Source organism: Bos indicus, chromosome 13 (assembly GCF_029378745.1).
Source record: "Bos indicus isolate NIAB-ARS_2022 breed Sahiwal x Tharparkar chromosome 13, NIAB-ARS_B.indTharparkar_mat_pri_1.0, whole genome shotgun sequence".
Taxonomy (NCBI): domain Eukaryota; kingdom Metazoa; phylum Chordata; class Mammalia; order Artiodactyla; family Bovidae; genus Bos; species Bos indicus.
The window spans coordinates 35,358,466-35,380,223 of record NC_091772.1 but is presented as its reverse complement, the minus strand read 5'-3'; the positions used below and the strand labels follow the sequence as shown (position 1 = coordinate 35,380,223).

General features: G+C 42.0%; 1 protein-coding gene across 9 annotated transcripts in view; it reads right to left on the bottom strand.

Moving 5' to 3' along the window:
* Positions 1–344: 344 nt before the first annotated feature.
* Positions 345–21,758, bottom strand: part of MAP3K8 (mitogen-activated protein kinase kinase kinase 8) — a 35,197-nt gene continuing 13,783 nt past the window's right edge. For all 9 annotated transcript variants that reach the window (XM_070800966.1, XM_070800961.1, XM_070800965.1 and 6 more), the window contains 6 exons: positions 13,591–13,758; positions 10,918–11,179; positions 9,297–9,403; positions 4,187–4,339; positions 3,213–3,459; positions 345–1,479 (listed from right to left, as the gene is read on the bottom strand). In XM_070800966.1, coding sequence (XP_070657067.1) covers positions 1,349–1,479; positions 3,213–3,459; positions 4,187–4,339; positions 9,297–9,403; positions 10,918–11,179; positions 13,591–13,758 — 1,068 coding nt within the window. In that variant the 3' untranslated portion in view covers positions 345–1,348. The remainder of the gene's footprint in view (positions 1,480–3,212; positions 3,460–4,186; positions 4,340–9,296; positions 9,404–10,917; positions 11,180–13,590; positions 13,759–21,758) is intronic.

The window sequence follows — 21,758 nt, the reverse complement described above, 5'->3', positions numbered from 1 at the left end:
ATGGAGAATGCAAGCAGGTATTCAGAGGTGGTATAAATGTATAAAAATAAGATGCAAAATCGAACCACACTTAGCCTAAACCAGCAGCTGAGAATTATTTCCCAACCACAATGAGAATTATTTCCCAACCACGATGTACTGAAAATACATAATCCAGACGACAATCCAGATGACAACCATGGCTTCATACAGCAGCAACAGCAGAGATGCACACATACAACATGCAAAGCTCACAAAGCTCTCGGGCACTTTTGGCCTCCTCATGGCACACGTTCTCCTCCAAGTTCTATTCCAACTCCTAAAACCCATCCCTGGGCCCGATGAGAATCACACTCTTTACAAGATTTCAGGCAAAATACTGAATTTATTCAGCTGATTTGATGGGTCATGTTGGATAAAAGTATCATTTTCATTTGCATGATGTAAAAACATACTTGAAGGAGGAATACTCGCATACATTACAGTGTTAAAAATATATATGTATGAAAGATTCATGAAGGCATTTGATATGAAACATACACAGTATGCTATTTTAATATACAAATGCTTTCAAGAAAATAGAGAAGTAAGAATTATAAAAGTAGCATCATTAAGAATTTATAAATGTTCCATTTTTCTTAAAGGTCATATTCTCATCCTTTGGGATGTACAGACATTATGTGGTTTAACACAGTTTTATCCACATTCAAAACATCATGTTTCAAATGTCTGAAGCATAGCATGTACAGTACAAAATGTTTCCATAGGAACCGAACCAAACCTGTCACTAGTGGCAGCTGTTACATGGCTCCCAATTCACCGGTTAGCCATTTTTAAGACACTAGCTCAGCTTATCGCTATAATATTCAAGTTGTTCTATTTACCCCAAATATAAAGATTTTCATTTCTATCAGCATTTACAAAGGCTTGAAGAGTTATCATACAATATATACCAATATACACCATATATACACTGAGTTAAAAGAAGTTCCCTTCGTTAAATTATTAATAGAACCAAGAACAGTCATTGTAGGCTAATATATTATTCTTGTGATTGGTATTCTTAAAATTTTGAGCAAAGTGCACAGTGAATGGAATCAGTCACTGAGAAATGATCCTTCCGTGAACTCTCAGCTTCCTTAGAGTCAGGTATGCCACCTGAGAAATGAGAACTTTCCAGCCTAGCGGGCCAAGGGTAGCTTCACGTATCAACACACAGGAGCCACATGGAGTCACATTCACGAGTCTGAAGAGCCCAGCCAATAAAAATACAATTCCCTCCATGAAGATCCTATGCAGAGTTGGCAGAATCAGCTTCCCAGAGATCTATGAATGTTGAGTCCCAATTCAGGGCAAACGCCACCAGCCATCAGCCATACTCCAGGGTCGGCGGACCCCGGACAAGGTTGAAATAGCCAGCAAGGGCCCCAAGGTCTATGTAGAGAGAACGCTGCCTCTTCAGCATCTCCGATTCCTCAGTGCTCCCAGTGCACGAAGAGTCTGAAAAAGGAAACATCGAAAAAATAAAATAAGTGATCAGGGGATATGTTCAATAATAGATGGCTGTTCCCTCAACTTAACAAAAACAACACTGCTGCTGCTGCTGCTGCTGCTAAGTCGCTTCAGTCGTGTCCGGCTCTGTGAGACCCCGTAGATGGCAGCCCACCAGGCTCCCTGTCCCTGGGATTCTCCAGGCAAGAACACTGGAGTGGGTTGCCATTTCCTTCTCCAATGCAGGAAAGTGAAAAGTGAAAGTGAAGTCGCTCAGTTGTGTCCGACTCTTAGGGACCCCATGGACTGCAGCCCATCAGGCTCCTCCGTCCATGGGATTTTCCAGGCAAGAGTACTGAAGTGTGGTGCCATTGCCTGCTCCGAATGGAACAGCATTAAAACTCTGTTGAATTATTATTAAAAAGCCATAGAATTGGGGGCTTCCCTGGTGGTCCAGTGGTTGAGACTCTGCCTGCCAGTGCAGGGGCTGTGGGTTCGATCCCTGGTTGGGAAACTAAGATCCCACATGCCTCAGGGTACAGCCAAATATTTTTTCTAAAAGCCATAGAGTTGAACACGATGGGCTAATTTATGGGATGCAGCACAGACAAAAGAATTAAAAAAAGAGTCAACAACCATAAGAAATTAGCTGGAAATCCTGGCCCATTTTCCAACATCCCAGACGATTCTTTTCAAATACAGGAAAGTCAGACAAGAAGCCAAGAAATGCAAACAAGCATTCCAGGCTTGACATCTGGGTTTGGACCCAGACAGAGTTAGAACATCACAGATTTCATAATAAAAATAGAAACCCTTCTCCATGCATATCCAATGTTCCTGGAATGTGTATCGTTTTTCCTAAATGGGAAGGTTTCACAGCTGGAAGAGAGATTTTTGAGCAGAGGAAGACAGAAATGCAGGTTGCCTTCAAATTCAATATTTTATCAGTGCTGTGATGTTTCCAACCAACAACTGGCATAGTTTATCATAACTGCATTGTACAGAGTCCCACTCTTTGTCAACAGCAAAACTGTCATGCTTGATCTATTTTTAAAAGCAAACACTCTTCTCTGTTGCAAGAGAAAGCAAGGCAGAGATAATTCTCAAAGATAGCATTACCTCCATCTGCACTGGAAACCAGTTAGGCTTGCTGGTAAATTAGCTGATTTTTTTTTTAATTGTGAGTGTTTTTTTTTTGGCCACACCCCATGGCTTGCAAGATCCTAGCTTCCCCATCAGGAATCAAATTCATGCCCCCTGCAGTGGAAGCATGGAATCTTGACCACTGGACTGCCAAGGAATTCCTAGCTAATTTTTTCTTTTTTTTTTGGTATATGCTTTTGCTAACATTCTTGCTGAAATCTCTCCAACAACTTATAGCATGCAGCAAGTCACTTCAGTTTTTTTTTTTAATTTTACTTAAGTCAAGTTGATTGACAATGTTTTATTAATTTCTGCTGTACAGAAAAGTAACTCAGTTACATATACATATAAAAGAATATGAAAAATATTATATATATATACTTTTTCATATTCTTTTCCATTATGCTTTATCACAGGATACTGAGTATAGGTTCCTGTGCTATACAGTAGGAACTTGTTGTTACCCATCCTACATATACTAGCTTGCACCTGCTAATTCTATTTGTTTTTCCAGGCATGTTCATGGGTTCTATTAGAAGGTGGATGGAGACAGAAAAAGAAGGGAAGCCAGGGCACCGCACACTGCAGGGTGTCCATACCGGCAATGTTCTCAGGAAGTTCTAACTCCTTCCGGCTCAGCAGCCGCTTCCGCTCAAAGAGGGCAGAGTCCAGACTCTGGCAGCGGGGTTGATCCTCCCTGGGGGGGTTCAGTGCCTCGTGTTTCAGTAGGTCTGCTGCCCTAGGCCGGTGATTGGGGTTTCTCTCCAGGGCAGCCTCAATCAGCTCTCTCATACCAGGACTGCAGTCTTCAGCGATATCTTCCAAAGGAGGCGCTTGCTTGTGGATCTGTGAACAAACCAGCTCTCTTAGCATCAACGGCATGAAAATATACCCTCGACAGGACAGGTATTCTAGTTACAAGACCTGGAAACTCTTTTGTTTTGAAGTGAACACAGCTCATACCCTTCAGTAACATTTCCTAAGGACACTGAGTGAAACCCATCTTTTGGTTAAATGCAGTCAGAGATAAACACTCGGGGTCTGAATACACAGCTTTCCATAGAAGCAATGCCCAAAGGCCCCTGTGCAGAAACGGGGAAGCACCTGCCTCTCAATTTCTCTATAGTCAAAGGAGGCGGGTGAGTGGTGGGGGCCGGGGGTGGGGGGGCGCTGTGTGTTTCACTATGTGCCAGGCTGCCCTGGGGATCTTGAATCTAATACCGTCTTTCTGGAAAGTGTTCAAAGAACGTATACAACTTCCTCAGTTCAATGATTTATGCTACTCTGATGCTTTTCAGTGGCATCGTGTATAACAGCATAGTGTATAATTTCTGCCTGGGCATAGCTGGATGGGTTTCCATACAGTGATCCCTCCATGTGGGAGAGTTAGTAAGCCTAGTATATGGTCAGCATACCATGGTTAGCATACTGAGCATATAGTAGTGTTACCATAGAGGATGATGGTCATACTTCACCATCATCCCATCAGATGTGTGTGCTATCAGAGAGAGAGCAGCTCTCCTGAGCAGGTGAGATGCTCTAACCCCACCCTCCCCCCACTGCCCCCACTTACTATGTACAGGTAGGAGGGGTAGGCGGAGCGTGGGTAACGTTTCACCCAGGGTGGGGTGCCCGTCTGCATGTGGATGAGAGTGGCCCCCAGGCTGTAGATGTCTGCTTTGGTCGAATGGCCCCTGCAGAGGATCACCTCCGGACTCATGTAAATCTGAAAGAGAAGCAGGAAGGTCAGTCTGACCCCCTCATGGGTCTAGGCACCATTTCCCTAACCCAGTTCTGGAAGATGGTACATGCCCCTCGCTGTATCCACTGCACACTTCATCCCTTGAGAACAGCATGTCCCTGCTGTGTTCCCTTCAGCAAAGGAGTAGCACTGACCAGTGCGGCCTCAGGCAGCTTTACCCTGCAGCCTCACAGCACCTCTCCCCACAGACTGAGCACAAGGCAGACCAGGCAGCAAACCATCCACGGCTGAGAACACATCTGGCACTCCCACTCAAAGTTCTGCAAAGCAAGGATCAATGTTTCCTGTTCCTACTGAAATACCAATTCCTTTTGTATTTCAATGGACACTAAAATACACGTCCTCATTTCATGTTTGGCATTAAAACGCCAAACTGATAATTATCTTCAGTCATCAAAAGCAGCAGAGGTCCCAGAGTATCAACACCGACTACACAGAAGAGAAGAATTTAAAGTGTAGCAATGGACGACTTCCCTGGTGGTACAGCCAGCCAATGCAAGGGACACGGGTTTGATTCCCAGTCCGGGAAGATTTCACGTGCTTCAGAGCAACTGGGTCTGTGTGCTATAAACTACAGAGCTATGTGCTGCAACTACTGAAAAGCCCATGCACCCTAGAGCCTGTGTTTCACAATAAGAGAGAAGCCCCTGCAATGAGAAGCCCACGCACTGCAACCAGAGAAAGCCCCTGTGCAGCAACAAAGACCCAGAGCAGCCAAAAACAAATAAATAAAGTGTAATATTGGAAAAGTGATCCTAATGGGTCATTTCTATGAACCACTTCTTATTTCTACCCAACAGGGAGCCCAGTGACTAAATATTAAAGGCAGGCCATGTTCACATTGTGAAAGTTGGTTTTATGAGCCAATGCTGGAAAAGGAGGGCTCGTTTTAGAAATGGTTTCCCTAAGCAGTGTGTGTTTCTAAAAGAGAAAAAGAGCAAACACCAGTGACCTGTCCTTATGGCTGGTACAGGCACAGTGCAGTTCCTACCCTCACCGTCAATATTTAGCTTTAACAACCTTGGATGCTGCCATGAACATGGAGAGGGGGGTGAGTATTCCCAGAATACATTTCAGAGCAAATAAAGAAAGAACTGGCTTACAAAAACTGGGGAAATTGCCCAGTTTCCCCACCTCACTTGCCTCAAGTACTTCCTACAACACACTTCCGGGCTGCCTGGGCTTGGTTCCTTTACTAGCTCTTTTTTTTTTTTCTCTCTCTCTCTCTCCTTGGACTTTCCTACTAAATAAAATCGCAAAGTTGAGCAACATACTCAGTGGTCAGGACAACTGTTAACAGAGGTGCCTGCCTCCCTTCCCCCCGACCCTGGGCGACTCTCCTAAGCAAGGATTAGGCAAAGTGTTACTTCTGGTGTCACCAGTGGCAGCTGTGTGCTCGCCTGGGGCCCTGGCAGGGTTGTGGGGTGGCATGTGGTAGGGGCAGATCCCTTGCCCAGAGCCCCATGGCTCCCAGTTCCTGACTCCTTAAGCTCTAGGGAGCCACAGTAGCAGGGCATGGGGTTCAGGGCACTTCCTAAAGCAGGCCTGAGGGGAACCCAAGCCAGACTCTCTGGGGGTTGTGCACCCTTAGGCACGGACCCAGGGGCCTAGAGCTCGGCGGGGTAGGGCTTGGGGTGGGGGTGTCAAGGCCTTTACCTCCCAACACATTTATTACAAAGGGAAGGAGACTCTGTGTGTGTGTGTATGTGTTTGTATGTCCCCAAGTACTTGATGATGACATGTGACCTTATATAAGAACTTTACAAAAGCAACAAGGCTATCAAGGGAACTCGAATTGCTTTTTCACATTCATTATTTCTTCTTTCTCTGTACCAGGGAATTCCAAAACAATGGTTTAAAGATAGGCTGGATTAACCCTGTATGTGCATCGCATGGCACAGTTACAAGATCATGCCCTGAATAGGAAGACCGTGGGTGACCAGCGTCTGTATTTGGAAGCTCGGCTCGGGGGTTCAGAAGACATCTGATAAAACCAAATGATCAAGTTCTAATGGAAGGCGAATCTGCACGGCTGACCCTGATTAATGATGCCTTCTTGCTCTTTGAGAGGTCAAAACAAGCTTTCTGAGAAGTGGCCTCTACATCTCAACTCATCAGCACACTTCCTACCACACTACAATTACATGTGCCAGACATACAATAAACAAACCCGGGTGGATCAGAAGAGTTTTTATAGCTAGGAACGCCAAGGCCAGTTTAGCACTTCATAGAAAGCAATTAACATTTGGTGAAAATACTTCAATCCAAACTCCTATTCAGGAATAGACACTGTGTTGCTATCTCATACTCAAATACACACTCTTCTGATAGAAAATCCCAGAAAGGAGATGTCTTTCTTCAGTTATTGCAAAATGTCCAATTTGATCATCCTGCCGGGAAGAGAAAGGTATTTTCCATCTTTTAAAACCATAAATAGTTTGTTTTTCAAACTAGCTCCAGGAAAAGGAGTAGAGTGTCACATATCTGAACATCTGACAACTGCCAAAACATGCTGAAGTATTTCCAAAGAAATCATGTCAGAAGTGTTAAGTCTTATTAGATTTTGTGCTTTGGGGAAGTATTCCCAAGATCTGGAGACTAAAACATGCTTAAAATAAAAGGTCTACAGTTTTCTGAATATTATTTTGCTCGAAGACAACTCTCCAGGATCCTCTCCCAAGTATTTTCCAGAATATGTTCACTAATAAAAGCAAAACCAAAGATCTCTTCCAGAATAAGTTCACTAATAAAAGCAAAACCAAAGATCTCTTCTGCTGCCCAAGAAAGTCTGCTTTAAGAGAGTTAAGAAAAGGCTTACACAACCTGGATGGGAGGAGGGTTTAGGGGAGAATGTTGCTGCTGCTGCTGCTGCTAAGTCGCTTCAGTCGTGTCCGATTCTGTGCGACCCCATAGACAGCAGCCCACCAGGCTCCCCCATCCCTGGGATTCTCCAGGCAAGAACACTGGAGTGGGTTGCCATTTCCTTCTCCAATGCAGGAAAGTGAAAAGTGAAAGTGAAGTCGCTCAGTCGTGTCCCACTCTTAGCGACCCCATGGACTGCAGCCCACCAGGCTCCTCCGTCCATGGGCTTTTCCAGGCAAGAGTACTGGAGTGGGGTGCCATCGTGTATACATGTATATGTATGGCTGAGTCCCTTCACTATTTACCTGAAACTACCACTGCATTATTAATTGGCTGTGCCCCAATACAAATTAAAAAGGTTAAAGTTTGAGGGGGGTGGGGGGAGATTAAAAAAAGGCTGACAAAATCCCAGCCTAAAATGCAGACAATTCTTTTTGCAACTGCGTGCATATGTGTACTCTGTCACTTAGTCGTGTCTGACTCTTTGCAACACTTTGGATTATAGCCCACCATGCTCCTCTGTCCATGGGATTTTTCAGGCAAGAATACTAGAATGGGTTGCCATTTCCTCCTCCAGGGGATCTTCCCAACCCGGGGATCGAATCCATATCTCCTGCATCTCCTGCATTGCAGGCAGATTCTTTACCGCTGAGCCATTGGGGAAACCCTTGCACTGTAATAGTAAATGCAATACATTTACTAGCTAAAATAAAGTTCATCTTTTGATTAATACAGGGACTGGCCTGGTAATCTGGCCTGTCTGAAGCAAAGATTCAGCAACTGCCCCCTCTTCGCTTCCTGAGGGCACTTTCAACAGAGAAGGACATGGGGCTGAGGGACTCTGATAGCTAAACACCTCATTGTCATGGAGATGGGCCAGGAAGGCAGATTCTACCCCCATGTACCTTCCCAGATGCAACCAACCCCACACCCATCATAACTGACTGTGAATTAAATGGCTGGTCATTTATTAATAATCCAGGTAAATTTAAAATCGGTCCTAACTCCAGAATGGAGTCCTTGTTGGCTTTGTCTTGGGTTCCATCCCTTGCATACACAGCAGCCTGAATGCTCAGATGTCCAACAGACACTCACTATATGAATCAACGATGCAGCCTAATAATGTGAATGCTAAATATATTATTTGAAGGCTCATGAATGCATTTCTCTGAATCTCATTTAGATTCAGGAAAGTTTTGTTTTTGTTGTTTTTGTTTCACAAATGAGTTGAATATTATAGTAAGCTTATACCTTCAAATAAGATTCATTCGTGCTCTAATAAGTGAGATTTCTTTTAAGAGTCCAAGGATTAAAGAGAGACCTAAAATATCAGATCTCAATAAATGTTGTTCTTAATGATCATGACGATTATGGCTATAACTGAACCAAAGCAGTAATACTGTTATACTGAAAATGTACATATTAGTTACACAGCAGTTAAACCTTAGACTATAGACTCAGAAAAAACTAGATTGGATTCCCTGATCTGTCAGTAGCTAAATAACTTTGGGCACTTTATCTTAACCTCTTCAAGCTTATTTTCTTATTTTAAAATGGTAATAATAGTATTTCCCTATGATAATAGTATTGTGAGGATAAAATAATACAATCCAAATAAAGTGTTAAAATGAGCACACGACACAGAGTGAACGCTTATTAAAAACGTTCCCATGATAATAATGATTTAATGTAATGGATTTCTTCCCCTTCTTTGTCCTTTCTGCAGTAATGATAGAACATCTTATTTTTCCTGTTGATAAGATATTGCCAGACTGCGCTGGTGGTCCAGTAGTTAAGAATCAGCCACGCAATGCAGGGGATGCGGGTTTGATCCCTGGTTTGGGGAACTAAGATCACACATGCCTCAGGGCAACGAAGCCATGTCCCACAACTACTGAGCCCACTGGCTCTGGAGTCTGAGCACCACAACTTGAGAGAAGCCCATGCATCACAAAGAAAGACCCCGAATGCCACAATTAAGACCCAAGGACAGCAAAGCATAAATAAATACTAAAAAAAAAAAAAAGCTATTGCCCATTTTTTGGATGAACATAATTACCTCTGTTCCACGGAGGTCCTTAGGAAAATAGATCTCTTCGGTCATTTGGACACTTAGACCAAAATCCACCAAAACAGCTTTTGTGGACATGAAAACGATGTTGCTAGCTATAAAGAGAGGAGAATAAAGAGAGGAGAAATTTTAGTAAAAAATTGTGTATCTATCCATAAACAAAATGGAAACATTATTTAAACTGGGTTTCAAATAAAGATACATTGAAATGCTTCCTTTATTGATATGAGTGCATTATATTCAAAAGGGAAAGGTGAATGTGGGTGCGAGTTTAGGTAAAAATCACTTCAGAATTGTCAAGCATTCAGTCAAAGTGGATATAAATGAAGGTAGTCATTAATAATCCTCAAATTACAATAGCCAAGACATGGAAACAAGCTAAGCATCTATCAATGGACGAATGGATAAAGAAGATTTATACATATGCAAATTTTGTGATATACACATATATGTTGCCTGATACATATTAATATAATGGGATATTATACAGCCATAAAAAAGAAGGAAATCCTGCTATTTGTGACAACATGGATGAACCTTGATGGCTAAATAAATCAGAGAGAGAAAGACAAATATTATACAATCTAACTTTTATGAGGAGTCTAAAAAAGAAAAAAGCAAGCAAACATAGAAACACAGAACAAAGTGGTTGCCAGGGGTTGGGGAAAGAGAATTTGGGATGGTGGTAAAAAAGGTACAAACTTCCAGTAACGAGATGAAAAACTTCTGGGACTATATGTCCAGAAGTAAGGTATAGCATGGTGACTATAGTTAACAATTGTTGCTGTTCGGTCGCTAAGTGGTGTCTGACTCTTTGTGACCCCATGGACTGCAGCTCTCCAAGCTCCTCTGTCCTCCACTATCTCCTGGAATTTGTTCAAATTCATGTCCACTGAGTCAGTGATGCTACCTAACCACTTAATTCTCTGCCACCCCCTTCCCCTTTTGCCTTCAATCCTTCCCAGCATCAGGGTATTTTCCAATACTGTATGGTATTTTTGTAAGCTGCAGATTTTAAAAGTTCTCACCACACAAAAAGATTATAAATACATGAGATGGATGATGTGTTAACTAACCTTATCATGATAATCACTTTGCAATATATACATGTATCAAATTACTACACTGTACATCTTACACATGTGTTATATTGTCAATTATTTCTCAATAAAGGTGGGAAATATTTTTTATATTTTATATACTGTGTACTATTATCAAGCCACTTTCTAAAACTAAAAAGTAAAATACCCAACTTTTCTCAGTACAAGTTTTGCTAGCCCACTTTATGCTTAGATATTAAGGATTCATAGTGGAGCTCCCTTATGTATTTCCCCACAATCTCTTACTCTTAGAAAACAACCATGCTCATGCTTAGTTGCTCAGTTGTGTACGACTCTTTGCAACCCCATGGACTACCAGGCTCCTCTGTCCATGGAATTTTCTAGGCAAGAATACTAGAGTGGGTTGCCATTTCCTTCTAGGAGATATTCCTGACCCATGGGCAGTCCTCATGCCATCAAGGACCTTCATATTGAATAGAAGAGCCCATCTGCCTAAAGTCCAGCTAGTCTGTTTAAGCCAAAAAGGGACACATCCAAAGATAACTCACGTTTAATGTCATGGTGGATCACTTTCTTTGAGTGCAGAAAATCAAGTCCCTTGAGAACATGTTTTGTCACCCAAATAATCTCAAATTCTCTCATGGGTCCACAGCTCTCCAGTTTCTCCAGGACAGACCCTCCTTCACCTGCTTCCATGAAGAGATGGACAGTTTCACCCCATAGAACGGCGCCATATAACTCGGCGATGTTCTCATGCCGGAAGCAAGCCTGGATTTCCACATCAGATGGCTTAAATTGGTCTACTGGGATCTAGAACACAAAAGCACAAGGAATATCCTCAACAACCCCAGGATAATGAAAAATATACACAATATAGGTCAACCAGAAGGCAAACAAATGCCCTCAAGGATACTCTGATGTATTATGAAATTGTACTCCAGAGTAAAGATAATGTTTACTTGGGATCTGCCTTTACATTAATGTCTGCATAAGGTGAAAAAATTCAAAATAAGAAAATAAAGGACAAAATAATAAAATACTAATTTCATTTAGAGTAGAGACACCAATGAAAGAATTGTTCATGATTGACCCACAGAAGGTAATTTCCCATCTGTTATACATGGAATTTCTATGCTACCTAGATTTTGGGTCATTATTTTCAGTCTTCCTTGTCATAAAACACTGTCTCTAGTCTCACAGTTCACGTTCTAACAATGCATTTAAATAAGCACTGACCATCTATTCTATGGAAAATCAATAGTCATTAATAAAGAAAGAAGTAACTCTTACATTACAGGAATGCCTCCAAAATAAACTGTTAGACTGAAGTAGGCAAGATGCAGAAATGCATATATTATGTTCGCATTTGTAAAACAATATTCCACTATACAGACACATGTCCATAGAAATTTTCTGGAAGGACGTGTAAGAACCCATTAATGGTAACCGCTGCAAGGAAAGGGGTCTCATTCTTTAGCCTGCATCCTTATGAACTGTTTGGGGTTGTTAATCATCTTACATGTTTCTCTTTTTTAAGAAAACACACAGCTTAAAAATTAAATATAAGGACTGCAAGGAAAACAGCCCACAAAGCTATTTGCCATGTCTTTTGTGATAAAACTGAAAAACAGAACACTTTCTGGCTCTAAGAGCTTTAAAAAAATGTCTCCAGATTTTTTTTTTTTTTAACTTGGACATATCTCTTTCTAAATGCAACCTTCAAATAAATACTATATTACTTCATTTTTTCCTCTTAATAACAGATGCTCTGGGTCAACCTTAATGGAGGCACAAACGAGGCCCTCATGATGAAAAGAGTGACTGAGATGATAGTGTCATTATTTTCTATTTTGTTTTTTGTTAAATCAAAAGTGAGTCTATTTCATTGCCCTTAAAAAACTTTAAAGTGTAAGAGACGTACACAAAAATGCAAAACAGATTATCACACTCAATAAATTTTCAACCGAACACACCCATGTAACCACCATGTAGATCAGGAAACAGAACTTCACCAGCATCCCTGAAACCCCCTGCTGGCCCCTACCTGTCACCACTCCCCAGGGACACCCAGAGACGGGATTTCCAACATGTCTGTTTAGCCTTTTGGGCCTTTATATAGGGTCGGCCAAAACATTCCTTCAGGTTTTTCCACACGATGTAATGGGAAAACTTGAACAAATGTTTTGGCCAACTCAGTATAAGTGGAATCTCATAGAACGGATCCTGTTTTGTGTCCAGCTGTTCTAGCTTCACCTAATGTAGATTTATCTATATCACTGCAGTTGTAAGTCACTTCTTCTCTTTGCTGGACAGCATTGCATTGTATAAATATACCACATTTCAACATCTGCAAACTTTCCAGTTTGGGGCTATTGCACAGTGCTGCTATGGACACGCCAGCATATGGCTTCTGGGGATCGTGGATGCATGCCTACTGGTAAGGCACCTGCAGGAGTGGAATTGCTGGGTTATAGGGTGTGTGCCTGCTCACTTTGGCAAATCAGGCCAGTATTCCAAAATGAGGGCACCTCAGCGGGTGCTGAATGTTTAATAAGAAGAGATGGGGTATCTTCAATACTGGTCTATTTAAATTTAGCCTTTGGGGACTTCCCTGGTGGTTCAGTGGCTAAGACTCCACGCTCCCAATGCAGGGGGCCCAAGTTCAATTCTTGATTGGGGACTAGATCCAGGATGCTGCAACTAAGAGTCTGAATGCCAAAGCGAAGATCCCACATGCCGCAACTAAGACCCAGTGCAGCCAAAATAAATAAATAAATATTTTAAAAATAAATAAATAAATTCAGCCCTTTAATCTGTAGTCCTGAGAAGTCTTGTGGCTTTCTGAACAGTGTCTACTTCCCTGCCTAGTCCCCTCCCCTGTGGGTGAGATTAAAAACAGCAGCAAATAAATTTGCTCTTGCAGGAGAGCTTCTCTCCCCCATCATACCACAAGAAGGATGCAGGCATCCAAGCTGGCGCTAAGTAAGCTAGTACCTTCTTTTTTACCAGCGCAAACTGACTAAATTCAACTATTGTACTTAAGTAGACTTGGGGATTGAATGATCCCAGGTAGGAAGCCTATCTATAAAACACAGATGCTTTGCTGGACTGAGTACCCTCAAACAAGAGGCAGTCAAAGGGTAGCCAGCTTTGGGTAAAGAAACACACAAAAGCCCCAACGCCAACACTCAGGGCACCGTGTCTGGTTATGAAGTACATACCAATTTACATGCCATCCTTTTCTTAGTCTTTATATCTTGTGCTAAGTACACTTTCCCAAATGCCCCCCGAGGAATGAAATCGGAGCCAATGTTCCTGTAGGTCAGCTTCCAAGGGATGAGCAGAACATCAGAGTCTATCTGGTAGCGTCCATTCTGAGGAGTGATTACCTACAACAAAGCAAACACGCAGGAGGGTGAGAATTTCAGCAAGGTTCTCTTCCAAGACCCACCCTTCAGGAACTGGTTATGTTAGAACACATTCTTACACGCAGTGTGAAAAATGAATGTCACTGTATGTAATCCTAACAGTGTACAGAGGCTATATTTAGAGCTTCAGCAAGACAGAGAAAGCATGTAACAGAAACACGTCACTGGCCAGACCTGATCGTATTTCTATCTGCATGTGAGTAATTCATTGCGAAAGAGAACTTTAAAAATGGTTTATCTAAGGCACCCTGATTGTTGTGATCAAAAGGCTGAAAATAAAGATTGCAGAAATGTAACCTGTACACGCAAGCTGACTGGTTTCCAATTAAAATGTGCTAACCTGTTAGTCTGCATAACTATTACTCAGAGGTGACGCACACAGAGAGAGTGCGGAAATGAACTGATGATCACAGAGGATTCTGGGAAACAATGTGTTTTGCCAGAGCTGTAAGTTAAGATAAATAAAGCAAGGGCAGAATTCTCTCTCATCTACTCACTCATTTAATGTTTACTGAGGGCATGATATGGGCCAGGCTCTATGTTTGGTGCTGAGGAGGCAAGAACAAGAGACAGACAGTCCCTGAGCTCTGAGTGTCAGCAGACACTTTGAACAAGACAGCTAACTCAAAAACTGAGAGCCACAACCTAAGATAGATAAAGATGTGGTACATATATATGCAATGGAATACTACTCAGCCATGAAAAAGAATGAACCAATGTCATTTGCAGCAACACGGATAGATCTAGAGATGATACAAAGTGAAGTCAAACAGAGAAAGACAAATACCACATGATATCATTTACACGTGGAAACTTAAAAAAAAAAAAAGACACAAATGAACTTATATACAAAGCAGAAAACAAACTTACGGTTTCCAAAGGGGAAATGGGAGAGGATGAATTAGGAGTTTGAGATTAACATACACACACTACTATATATAAAATAGATAACCAACAAGGACCTACTGTGTAGCAAAGGAAACACCACTCAATATTTTGCAATAATCTATAAGGGAAAAGAATCTAAAAAAGAATATACAGCATAACTGAAACACTTGGCTGCATACCTGAAATGAATGCAACATTGTAAATCAACTCAAATAAATAAATAAAAATAATAACTAAAAAATTAAGAGAGAGATATCTCGATAGCAGTATGGATTATAAGGGTATGTACCCATGTCAAAACTGGATATTAAAGATCTTTGTATTCTGTGTGTGTGTGTTAGTCACTCAGTCATGTCTGACTCTTTGTGACCCCATGGACTATAGCCTGCCATGCTCCATTGTTCATGAAATTCTCCGGGCAAGAATACTGGAGTGGGTGGCCATTTCCTTTTCCAGGGGATCTTCCTGACCCAGGGATTAAACCTGTGTCTCCTGCATTGCAAGCAGATTCTTTACCATCTGAGCCACCAGGGAAGCCCTCTGTGTATTCTACTGCATAGAAACTCTATCTCAATTTTTAAAGAGTGAAAAATTAAAGGGAGAAATAATAATAAATAAAATGAAAACAAGTTAATAAGTTCACAAGAGAGGTGACCTGGAGCACATTCCTTTTGTAAAAAAAATGGTGTACGGTTTTTTTCAAGGGCTGCTGCTGCTGCTGCTGCTAAGTCGCTTCAGTCGTGTCCAACTCTGTGCGACCCCATGGACGGCAACCTACCAGGCTCCCCCGTCCCTGGGATTCTCCAGGCAAGAACACTGGAGATGGTTGCCATTTCCTTCTCCAATGCAAGAAAGTGAAATGTGGAAGTGAAGTCGCTCAGTCGTGTCCGACTCTCAGCAACCCCATGGACTGCAGCCTTCCAGGCTCCTCCATCCATGGGATTTTCCAGGCAAGAGTACTGGAGTGGGGTGCCATTGCCTTCTCCGGCTAGAATCCCAAAAATACAGGTTTTACCTACAAGTCATTAGTAATATTATGACTTCGGGAATTATGAGACTATTAAAGTGACACAAAGTTATTTCAAGAACGGAAGAGGCTGCAGGGGAATGCGGATCACTTGGGGAGAGAAGATAGCGATTCATCTCCAGACCCACTGGGCTGCTTACTCGACCCTGCTCTGGGAACAACCCTGGTGACCGTAAGGGTTATTCATTCGGGACCAATTATTGCTAATCGTAACTACACCCCACAGACATGTGCACTATTAGTCAGGGGATGAAACAGAGAAAGAGGCTCATACTTAGAAATGTGAAGTTATTCACACTCAAAACTTTAGCATTTACTGAGCATGACCGCTGTGCAAGACTCGAGAGGGACCATAACTAAGCAGAGACCATGGTCTTGCCAAGTTTTAAATATGACCTCATTTCAAGAAGCGTCACCTCAAGTTCCTGGAGGCCACTTCTACAGGAGGCTGGGGACATGGTGGGTTTAGTCCTCAAGACAGAACTGTGCTCTTGGCACTCGGCTGCACTGGCTTTACCGCCTCTTCCTTGTTATTAAATATTTACAGATCCAATTGCTCTTGATTCTCCAGGGCTCACTTCAGGGTTTAAGCAGCCTTCGAAAAAAAAACATCTTACTTTTTTTTAGTTTTTTTTTTTTTTTTTTAATCACTGAAGTACAGTTGATTTACAATGTTGTGTTAATTTCAGGTGTTCAGGATAGCGATTCAGTTACATAAACACATATATATTCTTTTTGAGGTTCTTTTCCATTATAAGTTATTACAAGATACTGAGTAGAATCCCCTGTGCTATATGGCGGGTCCTTGTTGTTTATCTATTTTATATGCAGCAGTTTGTACATGCTAACCCCAAACTCCTAATTTCTCCCTTTCCCCTCACCTTTCTCCTTTGGTAACCATGTTTGTTTACCTTTCTCCTTTGGTAACCATATGTTTGTTTTCGACATCTGTTGAGTCTGTTTCTATTTTGTAAATAATTTCCTTTGTATCATGTTTTTAGATTCCACATATACATGACATCATGGGATATTTGTCTTTGTCTGACTTCACTTGAAAGTTTTACTTTTGTTCAACTCAAATCTGCTTTAACCCACTCTGGCCCAGTGTCCTCTTAGTTGAGAGGATAAGGGTAACAATACTAGCCATCTTCTGAGTGCTAGCTCTGGGCCAGGCACTGTGCTGAGTACTTCAACACTAACACATGAGTTTCGCACAAGTCTGTGACGTAAGGACTCTCTTTATCTCCACTTAGAGATGAAGAAACTGACTTGAAGAGGTTAAGGAATTCAGTAGGCAGTGACAGTCAGGTCTGTCTGACCTCAAGCCACAGCTCCTATTCTTTAGATAAGAGCCTTCAGTTTTCCAGAGGTTGTAATTAAAGTTGAACCCAGTGACCAAATGCCTAATTTACAGTCCACTGAGACGGCTTGGCCTTCTCCTCTTTAGATCAAATTCTGCAGTTCCTTCACCCCAGTGTACCATTCCCCACATTCTTCTCTGAACGCCCTGAGAGTTCTCCACACCATCTCTGATGACAGACCCTGAACGTGCAGGGTGACACACACGTGTTGGCCAGTATGTGGTTCTGCAAGTCCTGGGATCTTCCCAAGTCCCAGACCTTCCCTATCTGGGTTTGAAATATTTTTCCCCTTCTTCTTCTTCTTTCTAGCAGCCCAAGTAAATAATCTTCTGGAAATCTCTGTTGTCCATTATCTCTGTCAACTCTTCCATGTACTAAAGCCACATTCAAGTGCAGACATTGGAGGCAAGCTGTCCGTGTGTGTGTGTGTGTGTGTGTGTGTGTGTGTGTGTGTGCGCACGCGCTCAGTAGCTCAGTCATGTTCAACTTTTTGCAACCCCGTGGACTGTCACCCGCCAGGCTCCTCTGTCCATGAGATTCTCCAGGCAAGAATACTGGAGTGGTTTGCTATTTCCTTCACCAGGAGATCTTCCTGACCCAGGGATTGAACCCACATCTCCTTCGTCTCCTGCATTGACAGGCAAATTCTTTACCACTGCATCACCTGGGAAGCCCCTATGCTGTCCATTTATTTATCCTGATCACTGCCATTGGCATGACACATCACCAGCCCAGAAACAGCATTTGAGTAGGTAAGTCAGTGAGAATGATTCCATAAGGGTGATGTGGTAGCTAGAAAATGGATGTGACCTTGGGCTACATGAAGAGAGATAAGGGATCTAGAACAAAGGCCAAGCTGGCTCTGTGCTCCCCTGCTGGTCCCACAGCAAAGGGACAGCCGGGTTCAAGTTCTGGGCTATCAAGATGGTCACTGGCTGGGGCCTGAGACCCAAGGAGGAGGAAAGTTAACAGCACAGTGCGCAGGAAGGGGCAGGCACAGCCAGGAGTGATGGGGAAAGAAGAGGGAAGACGTGGGGGACGAGGGAAGAAGAGGGAAGACGTGGGGACGAGGGAAGAAGAGGGAAGACGTGCAGCTTTGTAAACACTGGGAGGACTGTCGTAAGGAAGGGGCGTGACAACCACAGTGGCCTGTGTCCTTTCAACACTCACCATGTGCACACAGGTCACTTGTAATTATTTGCCCCAAACAACCATGTGGAGAATGTGGCCACTTATCCATTTTACAAATGAGTAAACGGAGGCACAGAGGTTGTAGTAGCTGGCTTGGTGTCACCTAAGCCATTTCAGAGCTGAGATACATGCCGGGCCCTTTAACTCAAGGGCCTCTTTACCACTACTCAGCATATACCTATGAGATTCATCCCATTTTTATGGCCAAGAAGTAAGGCTAGGACTAAGGGGGCTCACACATAAATGCTTGTGCCGTCTAAGGAAGGACTTCTCTGCAATCAGTTGGCCTGATATGACCACACACACCCCAGAATATGATGCATGCTTTGTCACAGTTTTCCAAGCAAAGGCGAAAATGCCCCAGCAATTATTGGAGATGATGAATGGGGTGAGCCAAGCCTCAGAGAGAGAGCTTGATTCAAGTATCTTTAAGGTTTTTTAAGACTGAGAAGCCAGGAATCCGTGACTAAGCCCTGAGGAGCAGCACTCAGCATCACACACCCACACCTCTGAGTGAGCTCCTTAGGGATCTTCAGCTTCCCAATAATCACCCAAGAGTTGAGTGCTGAGAATTCATTTTAGGCTATTAATCTCAGATGTGGGTGAGAGTTGGTCTAGATTATAGGTAACTTGTAGCATCCTCATACAAAGCATTCCCTGGCTTAGTCTCCTCACGTTTCTTCCCCAGGTCCTGTGGATGTTGGAGGAATCTTTATAAATATTATTTTTAGGAAAATAGCTGCTACCTGCACACACATGCAGACCACCGTTTCACATGCCTGTGCTACAGGTTATTTTTGTAATTCCTGGGCCCTCCACCCTGTCTAATTCCATGGTGCTGTGATTGTTAGTTGCCAGCAACACACCATGTATCTATGCCTCCAATCTCACCATCTGGAACATTCTCTGCTCTCCATCCCCTTCATCTGGCTGATTCCAACTCAGTAATTAAAACATCACTTCCTCTTGGGGGGAATTCCCCTGGCAAGGCAGTGGTTAGGACTCAGCAGTTCCACTCTGCCAGGGCCCGGGGTTCAATCCCTGGTTGGGAAACTAAGATCCTGCAAGTTGCATGGTGTGGCCAAAAACAAGGGGGAAAAAAAATTATTTTTTAATTCCTCTTGGAGGCCTCTCTAATATTCTCCCTTCCTCCTATCAACCCTCATGGTTATGTGAGGTATCTTGCCTGACCATTCCCCTGATCAGGGCGTAGCTGTATTGAGAAATGTTACACTGCATTATAATTACATGTTTACTTGCCTCCTTCAGCACACAGAAAGCGACCAGGAAACACAAACTGTATTTCTAGCACCTGAAAAAGCACCTCATGCCCTGTAGATGTTTGAGCTCTGTCTAGCAAACGAATGGACAAATCCTGGAAGGGAGCATGTGGTCCGTATGAAGGTACACTTGGAACCAACGTGTTCAGTAGATGACTAGCCATCATCTTGTAAAGCAGAGAAATGAAATTTCCCTGAATTCCCTTCCGCACATTCCCAATTCTACGGCCCATCTCTCATCAGTCTGATTGGCCAGGGGAAAGAAGGGAAGTCTCTACATATTTACAAGCAAAAACAATGTGTTTATTCTGTATGGTTTCCTTTAAAATAATCATTTTAACAAGTAAGTATGCAAAAAACAAACACATAAACCATTATGTTTCTGATCATAGACATATATGTTATTTTGAACCAGAGTTCTCCAGCTATATTTTAGCTAAGACAAACAGGTATGACCCCTAGTTCAAATTATGACTTTCCATGTATGAAAAGAAGTACTCTTCTCAAGACAAAGTTAAGTATCAAATACACTTTGGCATATCCAGACCAAAGCAAGTCATACAACAATGCAAAATGTAACCTTTACTTTTTTTTGTAAAACATGATTTTGCAATCTTGCTGGCAATTGAGCGATAGGTGAACACAGCTGGCTTCTAACAAAACAATTCGCTACATAGCTGACCTAAATCACTGTGTTGTTTTGAACTAAACAAATGAGGTACACAAAAAATAATAATAATAATTAGGTACTTGGTACAGACTCTACTTGTTCAACGCCACCCTCCATATATTAACCATCTTTCCATTTATATGCACCAAAGGAAACTGAGGTGCTTTCATCATCAGTAAGCATGTTTTGCAAGTTCCCACCCACTCCTTTGAGAATTGTTCTTTTCCAAAAATTAGATCACCTTTAGCCAGCACCTACCTTCACCTTTGACACACTAAGAGACTAACCACACCCCAATACATCACCTGATCTTCTATTGTGGCAACTAAGTGTTGTCACAATATTTTAGATTATTTGCATACTTAGGATAACTAAACAAATATATCCCTTGTCATTCATACCTCACCAATTAAAGAGAGAGCATCTCTGGATAACTACTTACTGCACACAAACTACATTTCTACAAGAATTGAATTTAGCCAGTACTAATACTATGATGTTTCAAGATGTAACAAAAGAGGGGCACAAAAATTCAGCGTCAAAAATGTTAATTAAACAGAACATTCTTTGATATAAATTATAGCAATATTTTTTGGATCTGTCTCCTAAAGCAAAGGAAATAAAAGCAAGAATAAACAAATGGGGCCTAATTAAACCTAAAAACTTTTGCACAGCAAAGGAAACCAAGGACAAAACACAAAGACAACCTACTGAACAGGAGAAAATACTTTCAAATGATACTACCAATAAGGAAAGGGTGAATATTCAAAATATACCAACAGTTCCTACAGTTCTTCAACATCAAAAAAATAACAACCCGATTAAAAAATGGGCAGAAGACCTCAACTGACATTTCCCCCAAGAGGATATGCAAATAGGCAACAAGCACAGGAAAAAATGCTCAACATCTCTAATCACTGGGAAATGCAAATCAAGACTACAAGGAGATATCACCTCACACCTGTAAGAATGGTTATCATCGAAAAGAACACAAATAACGAATGCTGATGAGGATGTGAAGATAAGGGAATCCTACACTGTTCGTGGGAATGCAAATTGGTGCAGCTACCATGGAAAACAGGATGGAGGTTTCTCAAAAAACTTAAAAGAGAACCACCATATTCCCAAGCAACTCTACTCTTGGGCATATATCTGAAAAAAATGGAAACAATAATTCAATGAGACACATGCATCCCAGTGTTCTCAGCAGCATTATTTACAATTGCCAAGAAGTGGAAGCAATCTAACCATCTGTCAACACATGAATGGATAAAGAAGATGTGGTACACACACACACACACACACACACACACACACACACACACACACACACAAAACGGAATACTACTCAGTCATAAAAAAGAATGAAATTTTGCCATTTGCAACAACATGGAGGGTATTATGCTTTTAAGTGAAATTAAGTCAGACAAACACAAACACTGTATGATATCACTTATATGTGGAATCTAAAAAGTAAAACAAATTAATAAATATTAAAAAAAGAAACAGACTCATAGAAAATAAACTAATGGCTAACAGTGGGT